The sequence below is a fragment of the Pogona vitticeps genome, chromosome ZW-PAR, assembly GCF_051106095.1.
Source record: "Pogona vitticeps strain Pit_001003342236 chromosome ZW-PAR, PviZW2.1, whole genome shotgun sequence".
Taxonomy (NCBI): domain Eukaryota; kingdom Metazoa; phylum Chordata; class Lepidosauria; order Squamata; family Agamidae; genus Pogona; species Pogona vitticeps.
Window position 1 is genome coordinate 11,000,089 of NC_135800.1, and position 27,099 is coordinate 11,027,187.

The 27,099-nt window shown below is 49.2% G+C and overlaps 1 protein-coding gene across 1 annotated transcript in view; it reads left to right on the forward strand.

The window, feature by feature from the left end:
• The window catches only part of CACNA1B (calcium voltage-gated channel subunit alpha1 B), a 239,660-nt gene that overhangs the window by 124,480 nt on the left and 88,081 nt on the right, over nucleotides 1–27,099 (forward strand). The window contains 9 exon segments of the mRNA XM_078382858.1: nucleotides 262–377; nucleotides 4,187–4,243; nucleotides 5,189–5,263; nucleotides 8,359–8,448; nucleotides 11,143–11,352; nucleotides 20,090–20,202; nucleotides 22,766–22,878; nucleotides 25,316–25,447; nucleotides 25,582–25,654. Of these exon segments, the coding sequence (XP_078238984.1) occupies nucleotides 262–377; nucleotides 4,187–4,243; nucleotides 5,189–5,263; nucleotides 8,359–8,448; nucleotides 11,143–11,352; nucleotides 20,090–20,202; nucleotides 22,766–22,878; nucleotides 25,316–25,447; nucleotides 25,582–25,654 (979 nt within the window).

Consider the following 27,099-nt stretch of genomic DNA (forward strand, 5'->3'; position numbering starts at 1 on the left):
TGCCCAAGAAGGAAAGTTGGCGTCCAGCCCAGCCCAGCATTCTTCTGGGCACGCTTGATTTATGAACTTTCCCACCCGTGGTATGAAGCAGTGTGGTCCCCTCCAAGACTTGACAAGTGTGTTCTTTCCTGCACATGTGGCTTGGCTGTGAATGCAAGGACCAGCAAAATAGAATCCCACCATGTCTTCCTTTACAAATAAAGACAAGTAGCTGTGGATCCTAAGGCGCCTTGTTACATTCGTCTGTTTTCTCTCCTGTAGAGAGTTTGCCAAAGAACGTGAACGAGTTGAAAACCGACGGGCCTTCTTAAAACTCCGGAGGCAGCAGCAGATTGAAAGGGAGCTCAACGGCTACTTAGAGTGGATCTTTAAGGCAGGTAAGGAGGAGATAGCTTCTCTCTCTCTTGTCATAGAATAATCATCATCATAATAATAATGAAACAGCTAAGGCCACAAGTCCTTCCCCTAAGCATTCTTGGGACTTTGGGGGGGGGTAAACAGGTGGGGCAGCCGTGGAGTATGCAGGACCCATCGAAAGTTCTCGGTCATAACAACGGACAACATCATCCTTTCCTACTGGGCCCGGAAGGGACTGCAAGTCTGCGTCTGGTATTAGATTCCCCTTCTTTTTCCTCACTCATTTTAGATGTATGTATGTCCCGCCTTCTGTAATTCCAGCAGCTTGCGTGTAAGGGACTCTGTCTGTTCACATCTGGAGAGGAGAGTGGTTTTGATATTGAAAATGTTATGACAAGCATCAGACTGACTCAGCTAAGGGGTCATTGAACATGCCGTGTCTCGGCCAGCCTCCTTGGCGGCTCTTGCTTGGGCGGTAATTGCCGGTAATCAGCAAAACCTCACCTTATCTCTGCGTGGCAACCTTGCCGTTTCCCAGAATGCAGAAAAGGAGCCATTCAGTTTATAGTCCCATTCATAAAATGTGCTTTTTTGTATTTACAGCACTGGGTCTGCTTTTAGGTCAGAGACATCACTCCTGCCCAAGCTCATTCGGAGGCGTAGAATTTTGTTTCTCTAGCAGGGGCTTGCTTTTCCTTTTTTTTGCTTTGCTCAGATTTGCGAGTACTTCTCAATGGCAGCCAAGTTTGTCTGGTTCAAGGTGCTGACCTGCGCGAGTCATGGCCACAGAGACAAGGTGGTGGCCCAAGCCAGATGGAGGAAAGGGTTTCCGTCTGGCTGGAGGCTCAGTTGGGTCAGGACCCTGGACAGAGGCAGAGGCGGAAAAGGGACTCTGATGAGTCCAAGGGATGTCCTCTAGGACCATGGACAGCGCTCCTGCCCGTGGAACAAAGGTGGCCGCTTCTAGGGCTCTGATTCATACTGATATGAACTATCTACCAGTGGGAGCAGCAGACCGTGTGTGAAGCTGCTCCATGGACTGAAAAGCAGGGAGCAGCTCCTCAGTGAAGGGCCTGCATAGTCTGGGCTGGTCATCCCCCACTGAGGGCAGTGGCTGGGTCCTCCTGGGTCGGAAGGAAACTCAAAGAGCTTCCTCTCTCATGTGAGTTTTCCTGGAGCCGTGGGATCTTCCTCATCTCTGGTGTGGTCCAATATCCACCCTTGGAATTTGGCCCCAAGTGACTCAACATGTGAAAAATGTTTGCAAGATTTTATATTCCTCCTGACCTGTTCAGATGGCCTGTTGAGGAAGCCCGTGTTACATTTCTTTTCTCTAGCATGAAGCTCAAGACAAGAGTCTCTCTCTCTTTCTCTCTCTCTCTCTCTCTTTGCTGAGGGTTCAGCAATTTGTGCAAAACACCTCTGCTCAAAATGTCCCACCTCTTGAAGCCAAGCAGTTGCAAGTACAGGAAGCACAGAAGGATTGGCAGGCTGATCCCAAGGACACAAACAAGTCCATGCAAGACCATAGTTATCGTTATTTTCTTCCCAACGTGATGGATCTCAGAAATATGACCCCTGTTGTCTAAGAATGCCCAAAGATATCTTACTGACTTGCAGGTGAGGGAGAAAAACTTTGCACCTTCTTGAGCGAGATGTATATTTGTGGTTTGGACGTCTGCCTTGCTTCCACCAGTGCTTCCTGGTTCATTCACCAGCGGTGTCCTACTTTTGGACCTCTGTTCCACGATTTCCCTGTTTCCAACCCGTAGGTCATGCTGGACTTCTGTCCGTGGTTCATCTTTCCCTCATTCCATTTTCTGTAAGCAATGAATGTGCACCAGGAGTAGATAGACCCTGAATTCCAAATCTTATCTGCAAGATTAGGATTGATTTTTACAAAATCCAGATCCAAGTGGAATGACCATAATTGGTTCCAGGAGGTTAAAGCAAAGTGAATTTACAACTCAGTCTGTGTCTGGAACACAAAGTGGATCAAATGGGGCCTAAGTCCTTCAGCTCTTTCCCTCTCTCTTTTCTTTCAACCTCCCAGATACCAAACCCCCAAAGCTAGCTGCCTGAAACTTGTCAGGTCTACTCTTTTCTTCAGAGTATATCACGTCTTCAAACATTGTGCGTATCCGTGTGAAAACCGAAGGCTTACAACTGTGGCGGTTTTCTAGTACAGATCAATGGAAGGCTTATAAATTGATTCATGTCACATCGAATGGAGTACAAATCCCGCCAGAGCTGGTCAGGATATATTTTAAAGCCCTGATTGGCCCACCCTACGAAGGAAACGATACTGTGTGGGATGACCAAAGAGGGGAGCGGATTGGAACCCTTGGAAAGGACCCCCAAGGCACCAGCTCAGCCCCTGAAAACAAATTTGCTACTTTGGATCTTTTATACATATTAAACTGCAGTCTGTATTTCTACCCTGTGCTTTTAAGCATCAGTTTGTCCAGGAAGAGAGAAGAATTCCTCAGCCCACACACCGCCTTGTGTTGACTCTGTCTCTTATCTTACGGGAACACCCGGCATTTGTAGAAGAGGGCAAGAAGTCTGGCCGAGATACTTTTTAGAAGTCTCACAAAATGACTCATGCGGCTGGGGTGTTAATTCCCTCTTAGAGCTCTTCCTTTGTGAGATCATTTTAATGCCAAACTTGTATGGCTGTGCACGCCTATGTGTGCGTACATACGTGTGTGTGTGTGTGTGTGTGTGTGTTTGTGTGTGTATGTCTGTGTGTCTTGCTTCCCAAGATTAGTGACCGGTGACAGATTTCATTTTGCTCTTGTCTGGGCTACAGAGCCTACAGGTTCCCTTTGCAGACCATGGAAATGTGCTTTTTGTTTCAAGTTAGGGTCTCTGTCACTGACCAAAACCTCCCAAAGATGCAAACAAAGGCCTTCTTGGTCCAGATTAAAAATAGCGAGGAAGGAGGAGCTTTATCTTAGCTTTTCAGTGAGATCCATGTGCCTTATTTTCAAAAAAGATCCACCACCATTACTTTGTTAGGAGACAAATCCCCTGATCCAGCAGGCTTTTCCCACCCCCCACCCCACGTATCCCTTCTCCACCAGGAATCTTTTTTTTCTTCAGTTTAGTCCAGAACAGGATTAAGTGATATCTGATCCTCTGGGGAGTATAACTGTGCAAGCTTGCACTGCGTAACCAAAGTCAAGAGATGATGCTAGTTGCCGATCAGCAACATCTGGAGGTCCGTGCCTGGGGAGCCTCTTCGGGGATAGAGAGATGACTCATCACGAGGCAGCTTCATTAGAGGAGGATCTGTGATGTGGTCGTTGCTGTTCAGAGCAGCTGGTGGACTGCACTTTCATTCCTCAGACCTGCTCTAGGATACGGCTCTTCAGGCGTTTCTCCTGAGATGAGAGAGAAGGATAAAAATGTGGTGAGGATGTGGGCTGTCCATAAATCCAGTTCTTCAAAAGCCCTCCAGTTTATGAATGTGGGATGTTGTGCTTCTATACCCACAATTTAGAAAGCCAGGAAATGGCCAGCAGGAAAAAAAGATGCCAAGCTTTCTATAGCAGAGGGCAGCTGGAAGGTTGACTTCAAGATACCCTTTTTGGTTCGCTGCCCTTCACAAAGTCCCGGAAGCAGACTCCTTTTTTCATCAGTTCACCAGTTCTCACCCAAAGGCAAAGTGATGGTCAGGACTGGGGGGTGGGGTGGGGTGGTTCAGCCGCTTGGGTCCCTGTACAGCTGGATGTTTTGTGGCCTTTGGACCCCTCGGGCTGCCTGTTGGCCGGTCAGAATGTGCTTGAATTCATGACTGAGGGCTGTTTTCCCCCCTTGTTTTCAGAGGAAGTGATGTTAGCAGAAGAGGACAAGAACGCCGAGGAGAAGTCCCCGCTGGACGGTAGGTGTCGTTGCTCTCTGTTCTTCTCTCTTTCGCGACACGCCGTGTCTCTGGGGCCTTTAGCTGAAAGGAGGAGGTACGTCAGCTGTTCCTTGAAGCCCATTTTAGTCTCAGGGCAGATGGTTCGAGAGCTAATGTGCACAGCGATCGTGTTGGATACCTCATGTTTCCCACAGCAAACCCTTAAAGCGTGAAAGCGGAGTAGACGCACATTTCTAACCAAGAGGTGGATGTGCGCCAGGCAGCGGAAGTCACTTGGGATTTGCCCGGCGCGTCTTCTCGGGTGTTGAGAGGATCAGGCAGGGGTTCATCACGCTTTTTTTGGGTCCTGCTGTGAGGGAGCCCTGATCTGGCCTGCAGAGAAGACACCAGCCGCATCAGGGGCCAGGCAGCCTTTGAGATTGCTCGGGATTTCAGCTGGATGCGTTTGGTAGCCAGCGGTCGGTCTGGGAGCAGAAACAGATTCTCTGGTCTCCAGAGGACACGCCACTGAGTTGTTAACTGGTACAGAGAGTTCTGGAGGAAACGGTTAGATCTTCCAAGAGCAGGAAGTCTCTACAGATTGCCAGAAAGGGCTGTCAAAGATAACTCCCCCCCCCGAAGCAGAAAGACATAACAGGGTGTGGTGATCCTGCACAATCCTAGACAGGCAGCTCTTCCTTTTCCTACACCCGAGGAGTCCTGAGCGTTCAGAAATGCATGTTTCGCTTGCCAGTGCAGGACCACCGAGTAACCAGGGGGGCCCAATCCACGTTCCTTGTTGGCCTCACACACCGACGAGGTCGCAGTTGCTGAAAGACACGGCTAAACGACTCTTCCCTTCTGCGTGTTCTGACCGTCTCTCACCCTCTCGTGTCTCCTCCTCCTTCCCGCCCTCTCTCCTTCCTCTGTTGTGGTTGTGGTTGTGGTTGTTTTTCTTTTCTTTCTCCTCCTGGTCACGGTCAGGGAGGGCCGCTTCTGAAGGCCCCGTCCTGCGCGGCACGGCAACGCTGGAGATTAGCAGCGGCGGCAGCTGTAACAGTGAGTGTTGACGGCAACTTGTCAGGTTTTCGGAGGGTTTAGGGTTTCTGGCTTTCTCTCCCAAACTCTGGCGAGGCCCCTTTGTCTTCCCTGTTGCTGTTGGAGCCTCCGAGAGAGTCGGTAGAGATGGCGGAGTGGGTTGAGGTGACGGTCGCTGAGGAGAGGCGGAGACGGGAAGGAGCCAAACAGGAGGGTGCCTGCTTTCCTGGCGCCCGTGGCCTTGGTGGAGTCTGGAGGAAGATGTTCAGGCCTTGCTCTAGAGCAAGGGTTGGACCAGCCAGGAGAATTGTCCCATCCAATGAAGAAGAGCAGAGTGTCGGGATGCAGGCGCGGCAGAATCCTCAGGACCCTGGACAGTTCCCAGGGAAGAGGCCGCTCCTAGCAAGATTCCTGAACCTTACTCAGCGAACAAACGCGTGAGATGAGTGTACAAATCCTGCCCCATAGCTTCCCTCCCCTTCCATTCACGAGGGCAGTCAGGCTGAAGAAGATGCTGGGGCCAGGATCCGGGGCGAGGATCCAAGGGCTTAAATGCAGAGAGGAAAAGCCACAGTGTGCGCCTCTCCTCCTGCAGGCTCCTGGACACCTGGCTGCCTGTTCTCACCACCCCCCCTTCTGCCATCAGCCACAACATTTCGCCTCTGCCGGGAAGACCCCTAAAGTCGGAGCGGTGCTGACGCGATTGCCCTTCTTCTCCTGGTTTAGTCAACAGGACCCCGGCCAATGGGGCTCTGTGGCCTTCACGAGAAGGCCCGGATCATTAAGCAACAGGGAAATGCTTTCTGCTCTGCTCTGGCCCAGGCAGATGGAGGGGTGGGGATACAAACCTTTGTACAGGCGTCTTGCGCTGGGTCCCTTCTCGGGCATTCCGTCCTCGTCCAGAACAAAGAAGACAAAAAGACTGAAGGCAAAAGGAGACGAAAGCCCATTGAGTCCAACGGGCTCTTGCTGCTGTGGCTGGCGAAGCACCTGTCGGAGGCAGGGCATGCGGCCACCGCCATCCCGGCCTTTGGGCCGCGTTCTGCAGCAGCTGGGAAGAAGGTGGCTGCCCTCCTCCCTGGCGCTGGAGGCGAAACACGGCCACCGCGATCGGTAGCCTCGGCCGCACCCTCTCTCTGGATCTCTCCAGTCACCTTTCGAAGCCCCCTGGCTTGACCGTTCCCACGATGGCTTGCAGTTCATTTACTCTGTTTTGTTGAGCGGGTTTGACGAGGGCTTTTTTTGAGGAATAATCCCTGGCGAGGGTGGTCCTGAAGTTCCAGCAGATCTCTTGACTCAAAAGTCTGCAGTGCATGATCACCACACCACGTAGTGTCTTAATGCTGGTGTCAAATCTTCTTTTCTCCTTAAACCGACTTTTTAAAATTAAAGAATACTGATGCTGCCCTTTGCATCGAATGGGATGTGGACTGGGGGTTCCAACCAGATGTTCGCGGGAGGTGCCCATTTGCTGTGATTCGAGTTTTCTCAGAGGTTCCTGCCTGGACAGTCAGGCTTGCCAGTTAAGCCTAGGTTTCGTTTCCAGCGAGCAACCACAAAACAAAGCACACTACGTAAAAGGCGGGGGTGGGGTGGGGTGAGGAAAGTCACGTCCTTTGGCCCAGTGGTTCTTAACCTTTGTTACTCGGATGTTTTTGAACTGCAACTCCCAGAAACCCCAGCCAGGACAGCTGGTGGTGAAGGCTTCTGGGAGTTGCAGTCCAAAACTCCCGAGTAACCCAAGGTTAAGAACCAGTGCTTTGGCCAATGGACGGCTTTCCTTGGATGCTTGTGAAGCTTTCAGGACCGGCACCAGTAACAGGTGAGCTTAAGGCATAGGCCAGAAAAGGGCACCTCTTGAGATCTGCTTGTCACAAAGGGGGAATGCTTCCTATTGCTGGCTGAAGCCAAGGCAGCCCTTCAACAAGGGAAGTGTCCCTGTCGTCGTCGTCATCGCCCCCCCCCCCAACCGGGGTCTTTGGCTGAGGACCCTTCCGACCGAAATGAGGACACCAAGGTTAGGCGGTGACTAGACTAGGAGTGTCAGTTCTAACTTGTTTTTCCTTGCCCACATGATAAGGAACCGTAGCATTTTTATCCTCAAAATGTGTGTGTGTGTGCATGTGCGTGACAGAGAGAGAGAGAGATTTGGCTGGGCTCTCAACAAAGTTTGTGTACACACCAGTCCACTTTTGTGCAAAAGAGCGCAATTCACGCCATTTGCACAGTTCTGCCAAGCTGCGAATTGTGTTGAAAGGAGGATGGCCACCCTGGAAGGGTTCTTGTGGCTCTGTTTCCCAACAGCCAGCTGGCCAAACGACATGGGACTTTTGTTCGTGCGTGTAGTTGTAGGCATGGACGTTGCTTCTCGCCAGTAGAGAAATTTGTACAAATTGCAAAGACTTTTTTGTTGGGGGATGTCAGGAGTCGCACTTTGTCGCTCTCTCAGCTGGAGGTTGGGTGTTTCGCAGGGTTTTAACATTCCTGGCCAGGGTATCTCTTCAGGACACCCATTCTTTCCATCTCTGAAAACCAATAACACCCCACTCTGCCAAAAACAAACACACACACACACACCCAAAAAAACCCCACAGCGATCATCAAATTCTCTTTCTTCCCCTCACCTCTCTCTCCCTGTGTTCTTCCTACCCGGGATTTGGTGCAGATTTTAATTTTTAAACTCCAACAGGCCGAGGTTGATTTCATTTTTTTTAAGCCTGTGTTGGTCTTTTTGCCTCCCACGGGAGGAGGTCGGGGCAGCTGCATTCCCCAAACGCTGCTCCCTTTCGCCTCTCTTTCCCCTTCTGTTTGTTTCCATCCTGCGCTCTTCACGAAGGCACAGGGGAAGAGCAGCATCGTAGCCCAGAGGCCAGACCACTCTTGAACCCCACCCCCAGCTGCCCTTTGCATAAAAGCCTGCAAGGGAAGCTGGTGACTGAGTGGTTTGTCGTGGTTAATGTTGGGAGGCTGCTCTGGATCGGACCTCGGGCGGAGAGGCAGTTTGGGTTCTGGGAAGCTTGTCTGCAGAAGGGGCTGATCCTGGGTGCGAAAATGATGGCCACATTTGGGCTTCCTTTCCCCCCCCTTTTCTTCGTCGCCCTCTTTTTTTCCTCCAGTCCTGAAGAGAGCCACCATAAAGAAGAGCAAAAACGACCTCATCCACGCGGAAGAAGGGGAGGACCATTTCACGGACGTCTGCTCTGTGGGTAAGTGGCAGGTCTGATGAACCAAAGCTCTCCTTCAGATCAAGTGTCTCCTGAGCAGCCACCGCGCACAGTCGGATTTATGACAGCCCTTTCCAGGGTTTTCTAGGTAGAGGGCAATCAGAAGTGGTTTCCCGTTTCCTTCTTCTGGGGAGGGACTCCCTGGGACGGTGAAGGCCACCCAGATGGGCTCTCTTCTTCGCAGGAGGCACAGTGGCGACCAAAGCGCAGGAGGTGCGAGCAGTATGGGCGGGAGATCTTAGGGAGAGGGCCCCCCCCGGCAGATAGACAGCCATTGAAGTGGGAGAAGCGTGGCAGGAGGAGCGTGGAAGGATTGAGGAAGAGAAGGAGCCCCCCCCCCCTCTGTCTTCAGGGACCAGCCTGTCCTCTTCGCTTCTGCCCAGATTTCCTTTTCTTCAACCATCTTCAGACCTTTCCGTTCCAGATATGGGGAAGAAGAAAGTGCTAGTTCTGGGAAGTGACCATCAACAGGGAACTAAGGAAAACTCTCACTTGCCCCTAATGCTGCAGTCAAGATCCTGTAGGACAGTGGTGCCCAACCTCGGGTCACCCCAGTGTTCTTGGACTGCAACTCCCAGAAACCCCAGGCCAGCACAGCTGGCGGTGGCCACTTCTGGGAGTTGCAGTTCAAGTTCAGCCTTGGGTTGCCCAAGGTTGGAACCACTGCTATAGGAAATACAGCATGAAAAGTATGTATCGCTATTGGTTGTTGTGGGTTTTTTGGGCTCTCTGGCCATGTTCTGAAGGTTGTTCATTGTTCCGACTCCTATCCTCTGAAGATGCCCATGGCCACAGGGACTGGCGAAACGTTAGGAAGAACAACCTTCAAAACACAGCCAAAGAGTCCAAAAAACCCACAACACCCATCAGATCCTGGCCGTGAAAGCCTTCGAGAATACATATATTGCTATTCCTTGCAAAGACTTTATCAAACCAGTGTGACCCGCCCCCTTCTTTTTAAAATCCTGGTGATTCATGTGATGTTATGAGGCTCCTGGAAGACTTTGCAAATGATTGCAAGTTGGTGTGAAAATGTGCTGACCAGCAGGAAAGTAACCTGCTACTGGCCATTACCAGGGCAAATGGTTTTTAATTATCTTAAAATTGGCTGCAAGAACCTTGTAATTGCTTCCCAGAACTATGCAATGCAGTAAACTGATTTTTTTTAAAATGGGCTGCATCCAATTGTCAGCCACGGCTAGTGGACCCACCTGAATTGGTGGGGTTTACAGGAGTGTTGAATCACCATTTAGCAATCAATTCATTGAGGTCTACTCTAGTTAGGCATAACAACTGGGTTTAGATCTATATATTTCAGAAGCATTGCCATTCTTTGTTTGTTGCAGTAGAAAACTCAACTTGTTAGAAATAACTACTTAGTGATACTTAAGTCATTTCTCCAATCAGACAGATGTATCTACATTGCTAACAGCAATAATTCAGAAAAATTGTCAACACTTCTTTTGGGTTATAACGTCTAAGTCACTTTTATGGTTACAAGGGCACAGTTTCAGTAAATGCCGAAGAATAATTCCTTGGGTGACATACATGCTTAAATGTTCTCTGGCCATGTTGATGTTCGTGGCAATCCAAACAGACCTTTGTTATTACTAAGAATTCCTACTTGAAAATGAAGCATGATGATGATGACAATGATAATGGAAAGCAGGATAATAATTCAACATGGGCATGTCTAAAGCTGGGGACTGTTAAGAAAGAAACCGAAGGCTTGATGTTTGCTGCACAAGAACAGGATCCAAGGAGTTAGTGCTAACAGCAAATGTCGACTCTGCCAAGAAAAAGATGAAACTGTGTCACACCTCATCTGCAAATGTCCAAAGATTGCGCAAGCAGATTACAAAGTTAGACATGACAGAGTGGCAAAAAATATAACGTGCCATCCCCCCAAAGGGAGCATCAGGTAGAGAAGGTGTCAGAAAACGAGGACGTCAAGATCTTGTGGGATTTCCGGATCCAAACGGACAGACACCTTGAACATAACACCACCAGACAGAGTAGTGATAGAACGAAGAAAGGTCCGGATCATTGACATTGCAATTCCAGGGGATGCCAGAGTTGAAAATAAAGAATTGGAAAAACTAGCCAAGTACAGAGACCTGGCCAGCGAAACATCTCACCTCTGGTCCCCATAGTCATCGGGGCTTTGGGAACAATATCAAGAAACCTCACAAAGTACTATAAGCAGTTGCAGATCTCAGAAATAACACCATCAGAGCTACAAAAAAAGGAACAGCATACATACTGCATCAATATTTAACAGATACTTAGGTTGTTGGTTAAGACTTGCATCTGTTATATAATACCAGTCAATGTTTTTATAGATTTGACTGACTGTACCTGGTGTTGTTGCTTTTTTAATAAGAATAGAAGTGCAGAGCTGGAAGGGACCCTATGGCCCATCGAGTCCAGCCTCTGGCTCCATGGCTAGAGACCGCAGCCTCTGAGCAACCCAACAGTATTATGTTCACTTCCCAATAACCTGTCACAGAACAAAGCAAGCTGACTTGCAAAGCAGGAGAGATGAAAAACTCTCCTGCGATGACAGTCAGCCCCCCACTCTCATCGGGGGTGTGTGTGTGCCTCTCAGGATCTTTGTATCCTTGGCTTGACCTTCTCTGGGCGGGATAATATATTGTCTTTGCTTTCATTTCTCAGGTTCTCCTTTTGCCCGTGCGAGTCTGAAGAGCGGCAAGAACGACAGCTCCACCTACTTCCGCAGGAAAGAGAAGATGTTCCGTTTCTTCATCCGACGTATGGTGAAAGCGCAGAGCTTCTACTGGATGGTCCTCTGCGTAGTGGCTCTCAACACCATGTGCGTCGCCATCGTCCACTACGACCAGCCCGAAGGGCTCACCACGGCCCTGTGTAAGTTCAGGCCCTCGCCTTCTTTTTGCTGCAGCTCCTTGGGCTCACCGAAATTGGAGGGACCCAACAAAAGAGGGAAAGGCATGCGGTGGGGTGTGGGGAACTCTGGCCTTGGAGGCGTTTGGGGCTCCGGCTTCCTAGAAATGCTAGCTAGGGTGGTCAACCGTCAGGGGTAGCAGAAGCTGTGGTCTAAAAGGGATTGAAGGATGAGAGGGTCTCCAATAATGCTGTGGATCTTTCAAGAGTTGTCCTGCTGGAATCCTATTGGTTTGCACGGTCAGCTGCATCAAATTGCACCCAAGTGCCTCTCGGTTGCATGACAAGGCTTGTGAGTGAGGCATGCCCCAGACCCTCACCAGTTGGCCACAGTTCTCCACACCAGGTTGTGCAAACGAGGTGAACTCCAGTGAGGACCCTGGCGAGAGCCCTACTTCCTCAAGGGGGCTTAACATCAGTATGAACCATGTTCGTAGATATAGAAAGGGACCTGTCACCTGCCATAATGAATGCCTGCTCCATGCATGGATCCTTATGAAAACCAAAACAGCACCTCTCCAAGTTTTGCGGAAGCACTTACAAGTAGCAAATTGAAAGAGCCACCTTTAGAAAAACACTAAGGGATGGGGACCTGAAAAGTTTAATTCAAAACTTCACAGAGTGTTAGGGTGGCTGGAGAACCTCAGAGCCAGTCTTTCCCACCACGTAGGACCAGTTTCCAAACATCAGCCTCGTGCATAGGGCAACTCAAAATTGTAGGCATCCTTCAGTCTCGAGGGACAAGGGTCACGGAGGACTTGGAACAGCGTCTCGTGTGGCTGAGGAGGCCAATTCAAGAGTGACCATCCCTTCCACACTGAACACAGATACAATCTGTCCCCTGTCCAGCTCCCTGGTTTTCCTGCTTTTGGGACTGCCTCTTTGCCTCGGCCTGCTGGACAAGGGTCTCTTCAAATTGGGAGAAGCCGTGATGCACCTCCTGCCTCCAGGCTGAACACTCAGATGTCAAGGTTTCCCATCTGTTGAGGTCCATTCCTAAGGCCTTCAGATCCCACTTGCAGATCTCCTTGCATCGCAGCTGTGGTCTCCCTCTGGGGCGATTTCCCTGCACTCATTCTCCATACAGGAGATCTTTTAGAATCCGACCATCAGCCCTTTTCACCACATGCCTGAGCCAACATAGATGTCGCTGTTTCAGTAATTATATCTATACATTCCTAGACAAATTGGCAGTCATAACAAGGCCTGTCTGATTATGAGCTTCAAAACCTTACTACTTTTGTGGATATTAGATAGAAATGATCATCCAGATTTTCTAGGCTTTGTGAGTTGCCTGTTCTATTCCAGAATCAAACACTCGAAACAATAAGGCTGTGAGGGAGAGAAGGCTGGATAAAATCCTCTGTAAAACGTCTGCCATTTACTTTGGGGCAAAGTGGCTTAAAAATGCCATCATTCTTTTATCATCATCATCCTTTCTCTCTCTCTCTCTCTCTCTCTCTCTCTCTCTCTCTCTCTTCCTTTTTTAAAAAGAACCATTAGTATAAGAGCTTGCTTGCACAGAACTGCTTTCGGGAGAGGGATTAAAAAAGAGAACTTCATGGGTAGATATTCATCTCCCAGCTGGTGTCAGAAAGAATGTTCTTGTTAATTACAAACTGAGTGAAAAATTAGAATTGGGTACATACAGCAGAGAGGGGGAGGGTGGGAGCCTGTTTTAATCAAAAGGCAGCATAAAAGCAGAAAAGTAATTGAGAAAGGAGAAAAGGGAAGTGAGGAAGAAGAGGGAACGGTGGAATGGACAGGCCATTTTACTTTTCAAAAAATTGTATTAATTTTTTTTTGTCCTGTGCCCCCTGGCGAAATAGGAGCCATATATTCTGCCCTATATTTTTTACAGGATTAATAATAATTGTGTGTTGTCCAGTCAGTTCTGACTTACGGCAACCCTTCCCAGGGTTTGCCAGGTAGAGAATACTCAAAAGCGGTTTCCCCTTCCCTTCCTCTAAGGGGCAGCCCTGGGGCTTTGTGCAGCTGGCCCAAGGCCACCCAGGCTGGCTCTTCTCCCAGAAGGCCTCGTGGGGGGAATTCCAACTCCCCACCCCTGGCTCCACAACCAGAGATCTCAACCGATGAGCGATTCAGTGGGCTGTAATAGCAAAGCCAAAGGGAAACATCTTCCGAAAACAAAACAAGCAAACAAAAGAGAACAAAAGCCGCACACCCAAAGACACAACCACAAGGGAGAAAGAAACTTCAACAGGGGCTGTCGTGTTGCAGCTCAGAACTGATCGTCCTTGGAAACCTGGAAATCCGCTAATACTGTGCGTAGAAACATTTGGCACACACCGTGAAGGTCCCGGAAGGACTCCTTCTTTCACTCTCAGGCTGGAGGGGGAAAGCTTTTTTGTTTGTGTAGGTGAGAAGAAAGCTCAACAAGCTGCTTTTAACAAACCTAGGCTGCTGATGTTGTGGGGGTCTTAGAGGAGAGATCAGAGCAAATTCTAGTCTACGTTGGAGGGGAAATCATACCTGCGGCTGCCAAGGGAGACCGCTGGACCTGGAAGGCTCTCTGGCTGCTTCTAGCAGGAATCCCCTTTGGATATTCCTTGTGTCATATTTGGAAATACATAACAAAAAGAAGGGTGCTTTCTCGTCAGTGCACAACCAAGCTTCTCAGGGGTGGCGTATGAGGAGGAGCGCAACCACCTCTAATTAGACAGCTTTACGGAAGGCTCTCATTAATTGGACTTTGGAGCAGACGTGTGAACTTTGGCTGGGAAGGGAGACACGTCCGCTCTGGAAAGACTGGAGGCACCCTGAGCGTGATTCGGGCACCTCTAATTCAATCGAGTCTCTGTTCCTCTAGGGAGAATTTAATTACATTGCAAATTAACTTTGTGGCTGCTGAGAGCCTGTGGGGTCTGCATTGATTCCTTTCCACTCTTCCACTTTGTTGTCTTATCTCTCTCTCTCTTTCCCCCCTTTTCTCCCTTTCCCCCCCTTTAAAGAAAAAGTGTGTGTCGAAATGCTCTGATTAAATATCCCACTATTTTGAGCACAAGAGAAGGACCACTGGCTGTTGGCGGAGGGGAAATGTAAAAGAGGGGAAGAATTTTCATTTCAGGTCTTTGTAAAGTCTGTGCTGAATTTCAGGGCCAAAAGGGGAGGTGGCAGTGGCTGTTGTAAAGTTGCCATCGAGTCACTCCCGGCTTGCAGCCGCTCTGTGCATGAGAGAACTCCAAAATGCCCTGCTCAGCTCTAGCAAAGGGAAGCCTGTGGCTTCTTTGAGGGAGTCAATCCATCTCCTCCTATTTGGTCTTCCTCATTTCCTGCTGCCTTCCGCTTTCCCAGCGTTATTGCCTCTTCCAGAGAATCTTGCCTTCTCACAATGTGCCCAAAGCAGGACATCCTCCGCTGCATAATTTTTTGCCTCCAGTGACAGTTCAGGCTTGATTTGGCCTGAGACCCACTTGTTCTTTCTGGCAGTCCAGGGTCTACTTGAACCAGAAACAAAATTGCTAATAAAAACAGACTCAAGACACTCAGGAAGACACAGATGCAAGAACAGGTGACACCTTTGTTGGACCACTAAAAAAATAACAACAACAACAACAAAACCACAGCGAGCTTTCAATAATAATTCATCTTCCTCAGGCTGTGCACCATGCTCTCATGGGTAGCTCCAAAATCATATGTTTTTATTAAAGTCCCAAAGTCTGGGGTTTTTTTTCTGATTCTTTCCCCAGGAAAATGCAAGCAAAAAAGGTAGAGCCGTTGTATTTCATTGCTAGAAATGTCTTTGTCCAGCCCTTGAAGAGAGGGGGCTCCTTGGGCCTCCCAAGGAAGGCTCAGCTCAGAGGGGCTACCAAACAGGACATCGATTTATGGAGGGCGACGGGGCTGCTAAGAACAGTTTGTTGCAAGGGCTCTGTGCAACATTGAGCTAGTGAACCAACCACTGCACAGTCACTCTGCTTTTCGGTCCGAACATCAAATGAGCTGTTCAAGATTCTGGGCCTCCTTTCGGTCAAGGTGCTGGTGGACCGTGTTCAGGACCTTGGATAGCTCTCACAAGGAGACGGCTTGGTCGCTTCCATCCCCTTCTTGTTGGCTTCTCAGAGTTACTTAGTTGGCCGTTTGTGAGGGGAAAATGCAATGGTGGACCCCTCTCCCCTCCCCACCCCAGGGAAGAAGGAACGCCGAAACAAACACGCAGGCAAATGTGCGACTCTCTCCGGGAACTCAAGCACAGTCCATGAGCTTGCTAGGAAACCGCCTATGAGTCTGTTGTGGAACCCTGGCAGAACAGTAAGACTCTCGGGGAGGGGAAGATAGATGTCAGAGCCTGAGAAAAGTGAGCAGAGGCCACCCGTGTCTGTCGCTCATCCTCAGCCGACGTGAACGGACGAGGACCCTTCGAGTACCCCAGACATCACTGGGAAGTGCCACTGTCTTTGAGTGGTGAGATCAATGAAGATGGATGGGCCATCTTTAGGACTCCAGAACCCACTCCCTCTAGCTCTGGAGGTGTCCCTCTCAAAGCCACTGTCCAGTGCATTTGAACTGAAAGAGACCGAGAGCAGAGTGTGGTCTGTCTTCGCCGAGCCGCCGTCGACAGCCTGCAGTTCGTTTCCTGAGGATATTGTGTTTGTCTTTGAAGTTGTAGCATGGAGTCCCCATGGCCATCAATATGCAAAGCACGGGAAACATCAAAACAAGTGGGCTTATTTATGTCAACTGCATATTTTAGGTATTTATGATTATTAAGAGAGAGGAAGCAGCCCAGAACCGTATAATGAGTTGATAGGATCCCAGCCTCATGGAGGTGGGAGGGGGCCTCAAACGCCCTCGAGTCAAACCCCCTGGCTCAAGGGGGGACATTTGGGTCCAAGGACACCTGCCAGGTGGCTCCTCACACCTGTCTTTACCACAGGCGTGCCTCTTTGGCTATCCAGGGAGGCAGGGGGTGGTCAGATGTTCACCTCTTGCCTTGATGGTGGGCCTTTCAAGACCCAGAAGCAGAAGAAGATCTGAGAAATTGCAGTGCAGTACAAACCAGAAAGGGCCCAGGCATCCCATTGTGCTTTGGATTGTGGAGGTTTGGTTTATTTTAGAGGTTATTCGGAAGTCTTCCCCTTTTGTTGTCCTGTATGTCTAGAGGTGGAAGCCTCACGAAGCAGAAATGCATGCATGCACACACACACAAAACCATGTATTTTTTTTGTCACTGGAACAGTTTGGGGTTCATAGAAATTGGCCACCCCAATTTACTAGGAAAAGATCATCGTGCTGGGAAAGGTGGAAGGCAGGAGGGAAAGAGGAGGACTAAATATGAGAGGGACTGACTGCCTCAAGGAAGCCATAAACTTTTAGTCTGCAAGAGCTGGGCAGGGCTGTGGAGGAGAGGGTGTTCTGGAGATCAGGCACGCAGAGGTGACGGGTGGCCCATACATACACTTGGTGGCACAAGACAGCGGGCAGGGAAGAGCTGGTAACTTGATAATAACTTTCCCCCTTTGGGTGCCCTCCCCTTAACAGTGGCTGATAACCCCATCCTGATGGAATGGGTGAATCACAAGGTATGATGACCTTGAGAGACCTGGAGGACAGGGGCTTGAGGAAAGCTGCTTTAGAACCCCTTCTCTTCAGAGCACAGCCCTGCCGACCGTCGGCTTCGTGCCAGCTCAGAAATGGAATTAATTTGTCAGTGATTGACAAAAAAGAGAGAGAGAGCTGCTAACTAGCTAATTCAAATGTATCGGGTAGAAAAGGAAAGGCATGGCCTTTTCCGCAAGTAGGGTTTTTTTTTAAAGAATAAATTGAATTAAACAATTTGTAGCAAGCCTTCCCTCTTTCTTTCTTTCTTTCCACTCTTCCCTTCATCCCGAGGTATTATAAAATGTTTCTGTTTAAGGGAGGATTAAATGAAATCTAAGGAGGACCAAATAACCCAGATTTTTAATTTGCTTATCACAATGGCAGGCCCGTGTTGGAAGGAACCTGGATCTGCCTACCGAAAAGGGTTGGGGTGGGTGGGTGGGAGGGAGTAAATAGTAGAAGGCTTTGTGGAGAGTGGAAATCAGCACAGCTGGCTGGGTAGCCCAGTGGTTGAAGCATCTGGCTGCAGAGCCAGAGGTTGGGAGTTCGATTCCCCCCCCCCGCCCAGTTGGGCCTCCCAAGAGAAGAACCAGCCTGGGTGGCCTTGGGCAAGCGCCACCGTCCCAGGGCTATCCCCCAGAAGAAGGAAAATGGGAAACCACTTGTGAATTGACTTGATGACACGTGATTATTAGAGATCAGCACATGCTGCTGCTGCTGGTGGTGGTGGTGGTGGTGATGGTGTATCCTTTCTGGGTCCCACCCAAACACCCAGCATCTTCTCTGGTCCACACACATGGGTTGCAGGAGGATGTCTGGGTTTCCGCAGCAGCCAGGGCTCTCCGGGGGCCTGATGCCGGGAGCCCTCCGGCAGGACTCCTTCGCCCACATCTGGCTCAGTTAGGGCACATGTTTTATTTCCATTTGGCCAGAGGCCACCACATTTTTTTTTTAAAAAAAATCACAATAGAAAGGGTGCTGTAATGGAGGCAATAATGAGCATTAAAAGATTAAAAATTTAGAACAAGAGCGCCATAAATTTTTCTAGGCAGTGGCTTGTCATTAAAAAAAAAAAGCAGCTAAAATGAAGACTGAAATGAGGAAGACAAGAGTTAAAAGATTAAAAATTAAAACAGGATCCTGTGTGTGATTCTGGGCATTTGGTTTTCACAAAAGAAAGCAGCATAATCTCTTTATCTCGTTTGAAATACAAAGGCGCAGTTTTTGTGTCGCCCTAATCTTTCTGAGTTTCTTTGTCCTGGTGGGTGAGTCTAGCCTAGTCATTTTTTTTCCTTTCTGTGTTGCAAGAGTCATGGGGGCTCTCAGTCGAGAGGAGGACATGTCTCCCTCCGGTTATGGGGGGAACTCCAGTTCCCATCGTCCCTGGCTTGCATTGCCAGCGAGGGACTGGAGCCGAGGGGCCCCCGTGGTCGCCTGCTCCTCAGTGGCTTGTAGCCATCAGGCCAAAGGCCCTGCCGTTTCAGTGCTCAGGCTGGGCTGGCAGCTGTTTGGGGAGGCAAAGGCAAAAAAATTTCTTCCCCCCCCCAATACATCCCACGAGGCAGCTAGACAGGCGACTGACCGGCTTGCCTCCTTCGCTGCCTCCTCTGTACAACGAGAGGTCTGGCCAACGCAGGCCGGTCGGAATCCGGTTCCTGGCCCGTGTCTGTCGGTTTTGCATGAGAGTCCCTTCGTTCGTTCGTATGTCAGATCTGCCATTTTTGCAGTAGAATCATAACCCCGGGCTGTCCAGTCAGCTACGAGTCGCAGCGACCCTTTCCCAGATTCTCCACCCAGAGGGTTCTCAGACGCAGCTTCCCCTTCCCTTCCTCTGGGACTGGGCGCCCCTCGCCCATGGCCGCCCAGTGGGGGGGGGGCTCCACTGCCACTGAGCTCTCCAGCCAGCTGTTTTTGCATTCGTATCTATTTTTAAAAGAAAGGAGAGAAAACACACACACACACAAGAAAAACACAACATTGTATATGCCTGTGATCGTAATGCGTTTACGTCTTTGTTCCAATTCTCAGCTGCCATTAAGGACCCGAGGCTTCCCAAGGCAGTTTCTTGCATAAAAAAACAGCAGGAACATTTCAACAAAAATCATATCAATTATGCTATTTTATACAAAATAATTTTAAGAACAGTTTTTAAACTATAACGCCTTTTTAAACACAGTTTTTGATAAATACACATTTTTTAAAATCGTAAAGTACAAACTGCTTATGAAACACAATTTTTATACATTCTTGATGGTAAAATGTGTGGGTTTTTTTTTAAACCTACTTTCTCACGAGACGATGTGCGGTTGTGGTTGTTTTGAAAGTGGGTTTGCCACCATGGTGGGAGTGTGACAAAAGTGTGTTGTGATCTGTGCCTCAGTTTGGAGGCTGAGGGCAGTGGCCTTTCCCAGGGAGGCTGGAGAAATCCCCAATAGTCCCTACAAGGAAGCCAGCTTCGCCATTTGGGGGTGGGGGTTCCGTGATAATCAGGTGGGCCAAGTTCAGCCCCCCGGAGGTGGTTGGGCAGCATCTTCCCTCAGCCCTAGCCAGGCTGTCCAGATGTGGAGGATGCTTGGAGCCATGGAGGAGCAACTACAACCAGGGAGGGCCCCAGCCTTGCCCAGCCTTCGACCATCTGCTTCCCTACCGAGTGTGACTCCCACTGGGAGTTTTCCAACCCATCAGGCAGCCTCTAGGAGATGTGGCAGTGGAGGATCTTTTTTCCTTCCTGCCTGCCTCTGATTCAAAGAGAGCCCTGCCTCTCGGCTCAGTGCCTCCCCCCCCCCACCCCCAGTCTCTTTCGTCTGTGGAAGCCATGAATCTGTTAAGCCTGTTTCTTAGTTTTGCTGTAGAGCTGTTCTCTTGTAACGAATGAAACTTTTTAGTCTTTGTACTTCAGATGTCTCAGTTATCGAGACTGTGAGTGCCAGTTGATGAGAAAAAAAAGAGAGAGTGGGGGATGCTCTGGGGAACTTGAAGCTAATTCTGCTCTCAGAATCCCTGCACGTCTGCTTTGCAGTGAGAGGAATTTAGCCAGCATTCCAAGCAGCAAAAATTTCCCTGTTCAAGGTCATCATTCAAGTCTAGGTCAATCAATCATTCATTCACTTTTGCTGCTGCTTTCTCTGTTTCCTTCTAGATTTCGCGGAGTTCGTTTTCCTAGGCCTGTTCCTCACTGAGATGTCCCTGAAGATGTACGGCCTGGGGCCGAGGAATTACTTCCACTCCTCCTTCAATTGCTTTGACTTTGGGGTAAGAGGAGACATTTGAGTGTTCTGCCTCTGCAGCCTTCATCTAGACGGCATGCCTCTGTGGTTTTTTTTTTTTTTTTTTTTTTTTTTTTTTGCACCCTGATTTCCTAGCAACTGTTTTCAGGGGATAAAGCAAGGGGCTCTTTGAGATGTCCTCTCACTCCGGTTGCCATCATCCCCTGCCGGCCTGAGCAGTGATGAAAGGAAGGGTAGTCGTTTAGCAGCTTTTGGAAGGCCACACTGTCTTGATCTCTCTAGTCTTCAAGGAAGGTATTGGCCTGAATCCAATAGTAGCAGTAACAAAACACAGAGAGATCCGCGGAATCCGTGGGATTGATCGCGGTGAGTGTGGGATCTGGGAACCCAGCCATGACTCTCTCAACAGGTAGGGAGTGCCTGTTTGGACACCCCTAATGGTGAACCGCTGGATGGCTCACGGGATGACCCTTAGGGGTCCCTTCCAGCTGTGCCGTTCTAAAGTAATGATTATTAAGGACTGAATCTATTGGTCAGTCCCAGCCAGAGTTGGACCCTCAGCGGTGCTTCCAGCCATTCATTTAAGAGGTTTGGGGGATTGGCCGATGGATCCAGTCCTTCATCATTTGGCAGCCCCAGAAGAACAAGGAACCACCTCTGAGGAATCTGGAGCTAGAAAACCCTGGACATAGCCGCCATGAGGCAGAACTGACTTGGTGGTATCGGTCGTTGTTAAGTGATTAATCCTCCACGCTGACTTGTCATGCTAGTTGGGGAGGCCAGTTGGATCTTAGCTGTTGGCCTGGTTGAAGCTTCTTCAGCAAGAATTGAGAACTGGGCTTCCCAATCATGGGACTTCATACGACTTCCAGATGTTCTCACCAGCACAGCTAATGGTCGTGGCTTCTGAAAGCCGTTGTCCGGGAAGGGTGAGAGCCTAGATTTCTCAGTTGCTCCCTGGACGGCAGTTCTTCCCTCGGGGCCTTCCCGTCTTGTTTTGCCTGAGGTGCAAGACCAGATGGCACCCCCAGCGCTGCCCCACCCTTACCCCCCACCCCCAGGATGGGGCCAGAAGGTGGACTGGAATGGACGGGGTGGGGGAGGGAGGGAGGGAGAAGGGGGGGGAAGAGCTCACTCTGGGCTGTCGCTGGGAGCAGAAGCACCTGGGCATAGGGAAACCTTGGCCTTTCGGAACCTAAATGGTTAAATTTCAGAAAAGACTAATTAAAAAAAAAGGGGGGGGGGAAGACTAGACATTTTACACAGCAGATAGAGAAAAATGCCTGAAATAGGGATGTTCAATCCAGAAAAGCGTAATTGTTTGATTTTTAGTGGTCTAATAAAGGTATCACCTTCTTCTACATTTGTATTGATGGATCTAGATACCCTTTCTCCCCCCCCCCCCCCCCGAGAGGATAAGAAAGAATTGGTGAGAGTTTGTTACACCCCTTGGTCCTCCGCGTGAGGCAGCTCTTCTGGGGGCAATGCTAGGTTCCCTCGCTTGTAGTGACAGTTTGGGGTTATTATTATTATTATTTTGAAAGGTGCCTAATGTTATTGTGAGAGTTCAGCTGCCTAAAGCATACAGTCTGTGGCGATTCTCCACCTTTTGGTGGTCGTTTCATCAGAGACTCTCTCGGTTCGCCCCCTTAAAGCTAGGGACAGTCGTGGTCTTGCAGGTTGTGGGCATTTTACTGATAAAGGGGAGAATTTCTGCATAGATTTCTCCCGTTCCTAGACGTTAAGGGTCTCTACTGTAAGGTTTGGCCAAAGGGGAATAACTCCGGCTCTTTGCCTTAGCACTTTCACACAGAAACGTTTTTGATGGCTGTATTCGGGCTGCAGGAGCATAAAACCCCTGCGGGTTGTCGGTTTTTGTAACTTCAGCATTGTGAATATTTATTTTCCAAGTGCCTTGGGTGAGTATTTAGAGCCAGAAAAAAAAATTTTTTTAAAGGAAGGAAAGAGAAAGTGTTGAGGTAGCAGAAAAGAAAAGTAAGAGAGAAGCTGTGAGAGGTAAAATGAAAAGTTTTGTGGAATGCCTGTGGAATAATGGAGTTTTAAAAGAGCAAGTTTAGCACGTAGCAAAGCAGGAAGGACTCTGTTAATGACTTTAAGGTGACACAAAGCAATCCTGTTAGCAAACTCTAAGGATGCCTGTGTCATGCATGCCCTTCGTTACCCGTTCCGTGTTTAGGTGCGTCCTTGAAAATGTAACGTCTGAACAAGGAAAGCCCAGCTTCCCAAATGCGTGCCTTGTACGGGGTGTTAAACTCGTCCAAGTTTTACTTTCTGCCAGCAAGCCCGACCTGCATTTGCTTCCATGCAAGGTGTGGCACTCAAAAGAACTCTGGTCCATGAATGTCCACGGATCAAGTCCCTATTGATTTCAGTGAGCTAGAGCTTTAAAAAATAAAATAAAAAATTGACGCACGGGCAGGAATGCAGAGCATCCGCGCTCTTGGCCTGAGCACTCCCCTAGAAGGAGCCCTCTTCTTTTTGGGAAGTGGGGTTGAGTGTCAACCCCCGGCGGTCTCCTGGTCTCCCACATCCCATCCGGGGCCTCTTCCTTTTTTTTCTCTTTGCAGGTGATTGTGGGAAGTATCTTTGAAGTCATCTGGGCGGCCGTGAAGCCTGGCACCTCCTTTGGCATCAGTGTGTTGAGGGCCCTCCGGCTGCTGAGGATTTTCAAAGTCACCAAGTATGTGCGAGGTGGATGTGGGGAGGTCTCGTGGCTGTTGTGGCGAGACCAAGGTTTGGCCCCGTAAGGACACCTGTCCTTCTTCTCCCTCTCCCCCCACCTCTCTCTATATTTAAAAAAACGAAAATGACAGACCCACCCATCCAGACAAGCACATATTTTGTAAAAGTCTCGTATCTGAATCATCCCTATGTCTCAAGAAGTGGACTTCTTCATGAAAGTGCGCTATAAAATATAACCTTTCAGGTCCGTTTTTGTCTTCTTTATTTTTTATTGCGTCTTGTGTTTACCCATCATGCTGGCACCGACTCACTCTCCTCCCTCTTCTGCCCCCTCCTTACTCTCTGGCAGGCAGCGTAACAGGGTCTGACAATATAACTCTGCCAGTGGAATTTGAAGGCAGCTGAAAAATTGGCGAGGACGCTTTTTTTGAGATGATCCTCCCCCAAAATAGCAAACAGCAGTGTTAACAAAATGCAAGAACTTGGTTGGGTTTGTTTTTTTTTAAATGGAGTAATTTATTTTGATACCATTATTCATCCTGATGGACAGGGAGCCATGGAATGGGAGATCTAACCCAAGGATGATGGAAAAGTTAACCTTTTTTTATTATTATTTTAGCCAGCAAGCCTGCCATGGGCCAAGCTGGTTAGGGGATTCTGCGAGTTGGAGTAGAAAAAAGTACCTCTATTTAAGGTTTTGTTTTGCAGTCCAAAGACGGAGCAACTCGGTCTTAGGACTGTTGTTGTGGCTTCTGGAAAACAGGGCCACTTTCTTCCTCTTAAGGGCTACTCCTCCTTTCCTCTTCTACCGAAAGGAGAGGCAGGGGATCTTGGGCCACCCGGAGGGCTTAGCCTACAGCATTCAACAACCCCACCCCTTGCCAGGGATTATGGAAGCTGTCGTCTGAAACACTGAAAGAGACCAAGCTTTTCTCCCCCTTTCCCCGGTGCAAAAGAAGAACGGCGTCCCTTCCCTAGAGGCAGCAGCCTCCGGAAGGTGGACCGCAGGGCAGAGCCGTGCCGTTCTTGTGCTAGATGGGGTCCAAAGGGTCATCTAGTCTCTCCTCCCCTCTCTCCCCCCCTCCCGCAAGGTCCTCCTTCAGCCGGAGGAGATGAGATTGGGGCATCAGGAGGTCACCTCACAGGCTCCCCATAGGCCTCCGCGGTCCAGAGCCATCCTCTTCGCCCCCCCCAGGCTCTTTTGCTCCACCTGAAGGATGCCTGAGGGTGTCTCCTGACACTCCCCCAGAGGTGGAAGCTCAGAGGCAGAGAGAGAGAGAGAGAGACTCGTCACCCGTTGCTATGGATACTGAGTTCTGCACTTCAAAGCGTCTTGGCAGTTCTGGACATTAATTGGTGAAAGAGGAGAGTGTTAGAAGCATTCCCGCCTGCAATCAGACAGCCCTTAAATAGCCTCCTGTAAATCACTGTCCGGTGACTTCTCAGTCTTAATGTGAGATTGTGAAAAAGATTCATTGCCTTAATGGTTCTTTTTTTCATTCTCTGATTCATTGGCTTTTTATAAATATATGTAAACCATATATACACATATAGCAATCAGTGATAAGAATGTAAAGGGAAACGTTGTACATGTCACCGTAAAAGAGTCCTAAATGGCTTTGTCAAGAATCCTTTTTCATTTGAGCAGACGGATATTGGTGATCCTGCCTCATCCCAGACCGGCAATATTTATTTCCTCCATTTCATGCACCAACCAAATGCTGGATTTGACAGAATTAGGCAACATTTTTTAAAACTATTTTTTCTCAGCTACTCTCCCGCTTATCTACCCAGTTGTAACCTATTTAGTTAGGATTCGGAAGGATTCTCACAAAAATACTCACGCTCGGTGCAAGAAGCCGTCTCCATATGCTGAGAGAGCCTGTTGAGAAATGACGGACTTTTATAAGTTTTGGAATTGCTAGTGCAGAAATGCAACAAGGAGGGCTACCCTCCCACCACAATAAACAGAAAGAGTGAGATTTCCATAATTGGTTACAAAATGTCTCCGCATAATGAACATTATTTTTCATTATGAACTGAAAAGCGCTGGCTGAACAATCCAAGAGATGCAAGCAACCTATCAAGGGCTTGCATTTTTAAAAAAGTCTAGCAGCAGCCGTTGTCTAATCTGCTTAACCTTCTGGCTTTGCTCTGCCATGCAGAGAATCGGGATCCTGGGAGTTGGGAGGGGCCCGTAAGGCCATCGGGTCCAACCCTCTGCTGAAGGCAGGAATCCAAACCAAAGCAGATCGGACAGCAGAGGGTGGTCCCGGTTTCCCTCAATGGCCTCCAGGGTCAGAGCACCCACTGCCCTCCCCTGAGGCCATGGGTCTCCTTGTCGTACTGTTCCTACTGACGCTTTTCCTGGCTTGTCCTCCTCCTTCCCTTCCTTTAACCGGCTTGTCCTTGCCTTGGAATTTCCCCCCCTCCAGGTACTGGAACTCTTTGAGGAACTTGGTGGTCTCTTTGCTGAACTCCATGAAGTCCATCATCAGCTTGTTGTTCCTTCTCTTCCTCTTCATCGTCGTGTTTGCTTTGTTGGGGATGCAGCTCTTTGGAGGACAGTAAGTCCCGCCTTGAGGGCCGTCAGCTCAACCGTTTTTCGGAAGAAAGTTATCTTTGACGGCGACGAAGCCTTCGCGGGAAGGTTGTCCATGTACCGCACGGGTCTCAGGGTCTCTTTTTGGCTTCTCCCTAGGTTCCATTTCAACAACGAGACGCCAACCACCAACTTTGACACTTTCCCCACTGCCATCCTCACCGTGTTTCAGGTAAGGGCTTTTCCTTTGTCTCAGGGTGGACGAATCGTCGGCTCTCCGGAGGCTGTGAGCTGTGGCGCCCGGCATCTCTTAGATGCTGGCCAGGAGGGCTTGGCCAGCGTCTGTGAAATCCAGAACATCCAGGGGAGGGGGGAGGAAGGGGGCCCAAATTCCCCCACTGGGGCTCTTGAGAATATACGTCGTGGAAGGAGGAGCACTCTCATATCGGCTGCGTAAGAGGAAATTGCAGAGTGCTCCGATCTGTTCATTTCATGAACCCAAGGATGGAGAAGCACCTGAGGGTTCTCTTCAGCGCTGTGGTGCGATGTGTAGTCATTCTGTTTAAATGATAATAATCTTGACTCATTTTCCCTCTGCCTGTCTCCATCTGTGTGTGGAGTTCTAGGCACCTACTTTCTCGTCTGCTTTGGTGCCATGCAAGTAGACATTCCGGTCCTTTTAAACCGCTGGAGGCAAGATCCTTTCAAAGTAGACACGGCTCTGGTGGATCTCCCCATCGCAGCCCTCGGCCTTCCTGTCTCATCTCCAGCTCCCTAGCTTTTCCTATCCTGGCTCTGTCTGAGGGGCAGAGGCAGCCTGCTCTCCTTCTTTGCTTGCACTTCCTGAAATTAATGAGGACGGTAGCTTGAAATAGGGCCTGAGGTCATGGAAGAAAAAGAAAAAAATCTGTAATATAATATCAGCTCAACCTCAGAAAAACTCAGATCATGGCCACTGGTCCCATCACCTCCTGGCAAATAGAAGGGGAAGATATGGAGGCAGTGACAGATGTTACTTTCCTGGGCTCCATGATCACTGCAGATGGGGACAGCAGCCACGAAATCAAAAGACACATGCTTCTTGGGAGGAAAGTGATGATAAACCTTGACAGCATCTTAAAAAGCAGAGAGATCACCTTGCCGACAAAAGTCAGAATAGTCAAAGCTATGGTTTTTCCAGTAGCGATGTATGGAAGCGAGAGCTGGACCATAAAGAAGGCTGACCACCAAAGAATTGATGCTTTTGAATTGTGGTGCTGGAGGAGGCTCTTGAGAGTCTCCTGGACTGCAAGGAGAACAAACCTCTCCATTCTGAAGGAAATCAACCCTGAATGCTCAACTGGAAGGACAGATCCTGAAGCTGAGACTCCAATATTTTGGCCTTCTCATGAGAAGAGAAGACTCCCTGGAAAAGCCCCTGATGTTGGGAAAATGTGAAGGCAAAAGGAGAAGGGGACGACCGAGGATGAGATGGTTGGACAGTGTCGTTGAAGCGACCAACATGAATTTGACCCAACTCCGGGAGACAGTGGAAGACAGGAGGGCCTGGCGTGCTCTGCTCAATGGGGTCATGAAGAGTCGGACACGACTAAATGACTAAACAACAACAACAAACAACAATATAATATTGAGCCTTTTAGTTTCTGCACAGTTAGAATAAATGGGGAAAGGACTGTG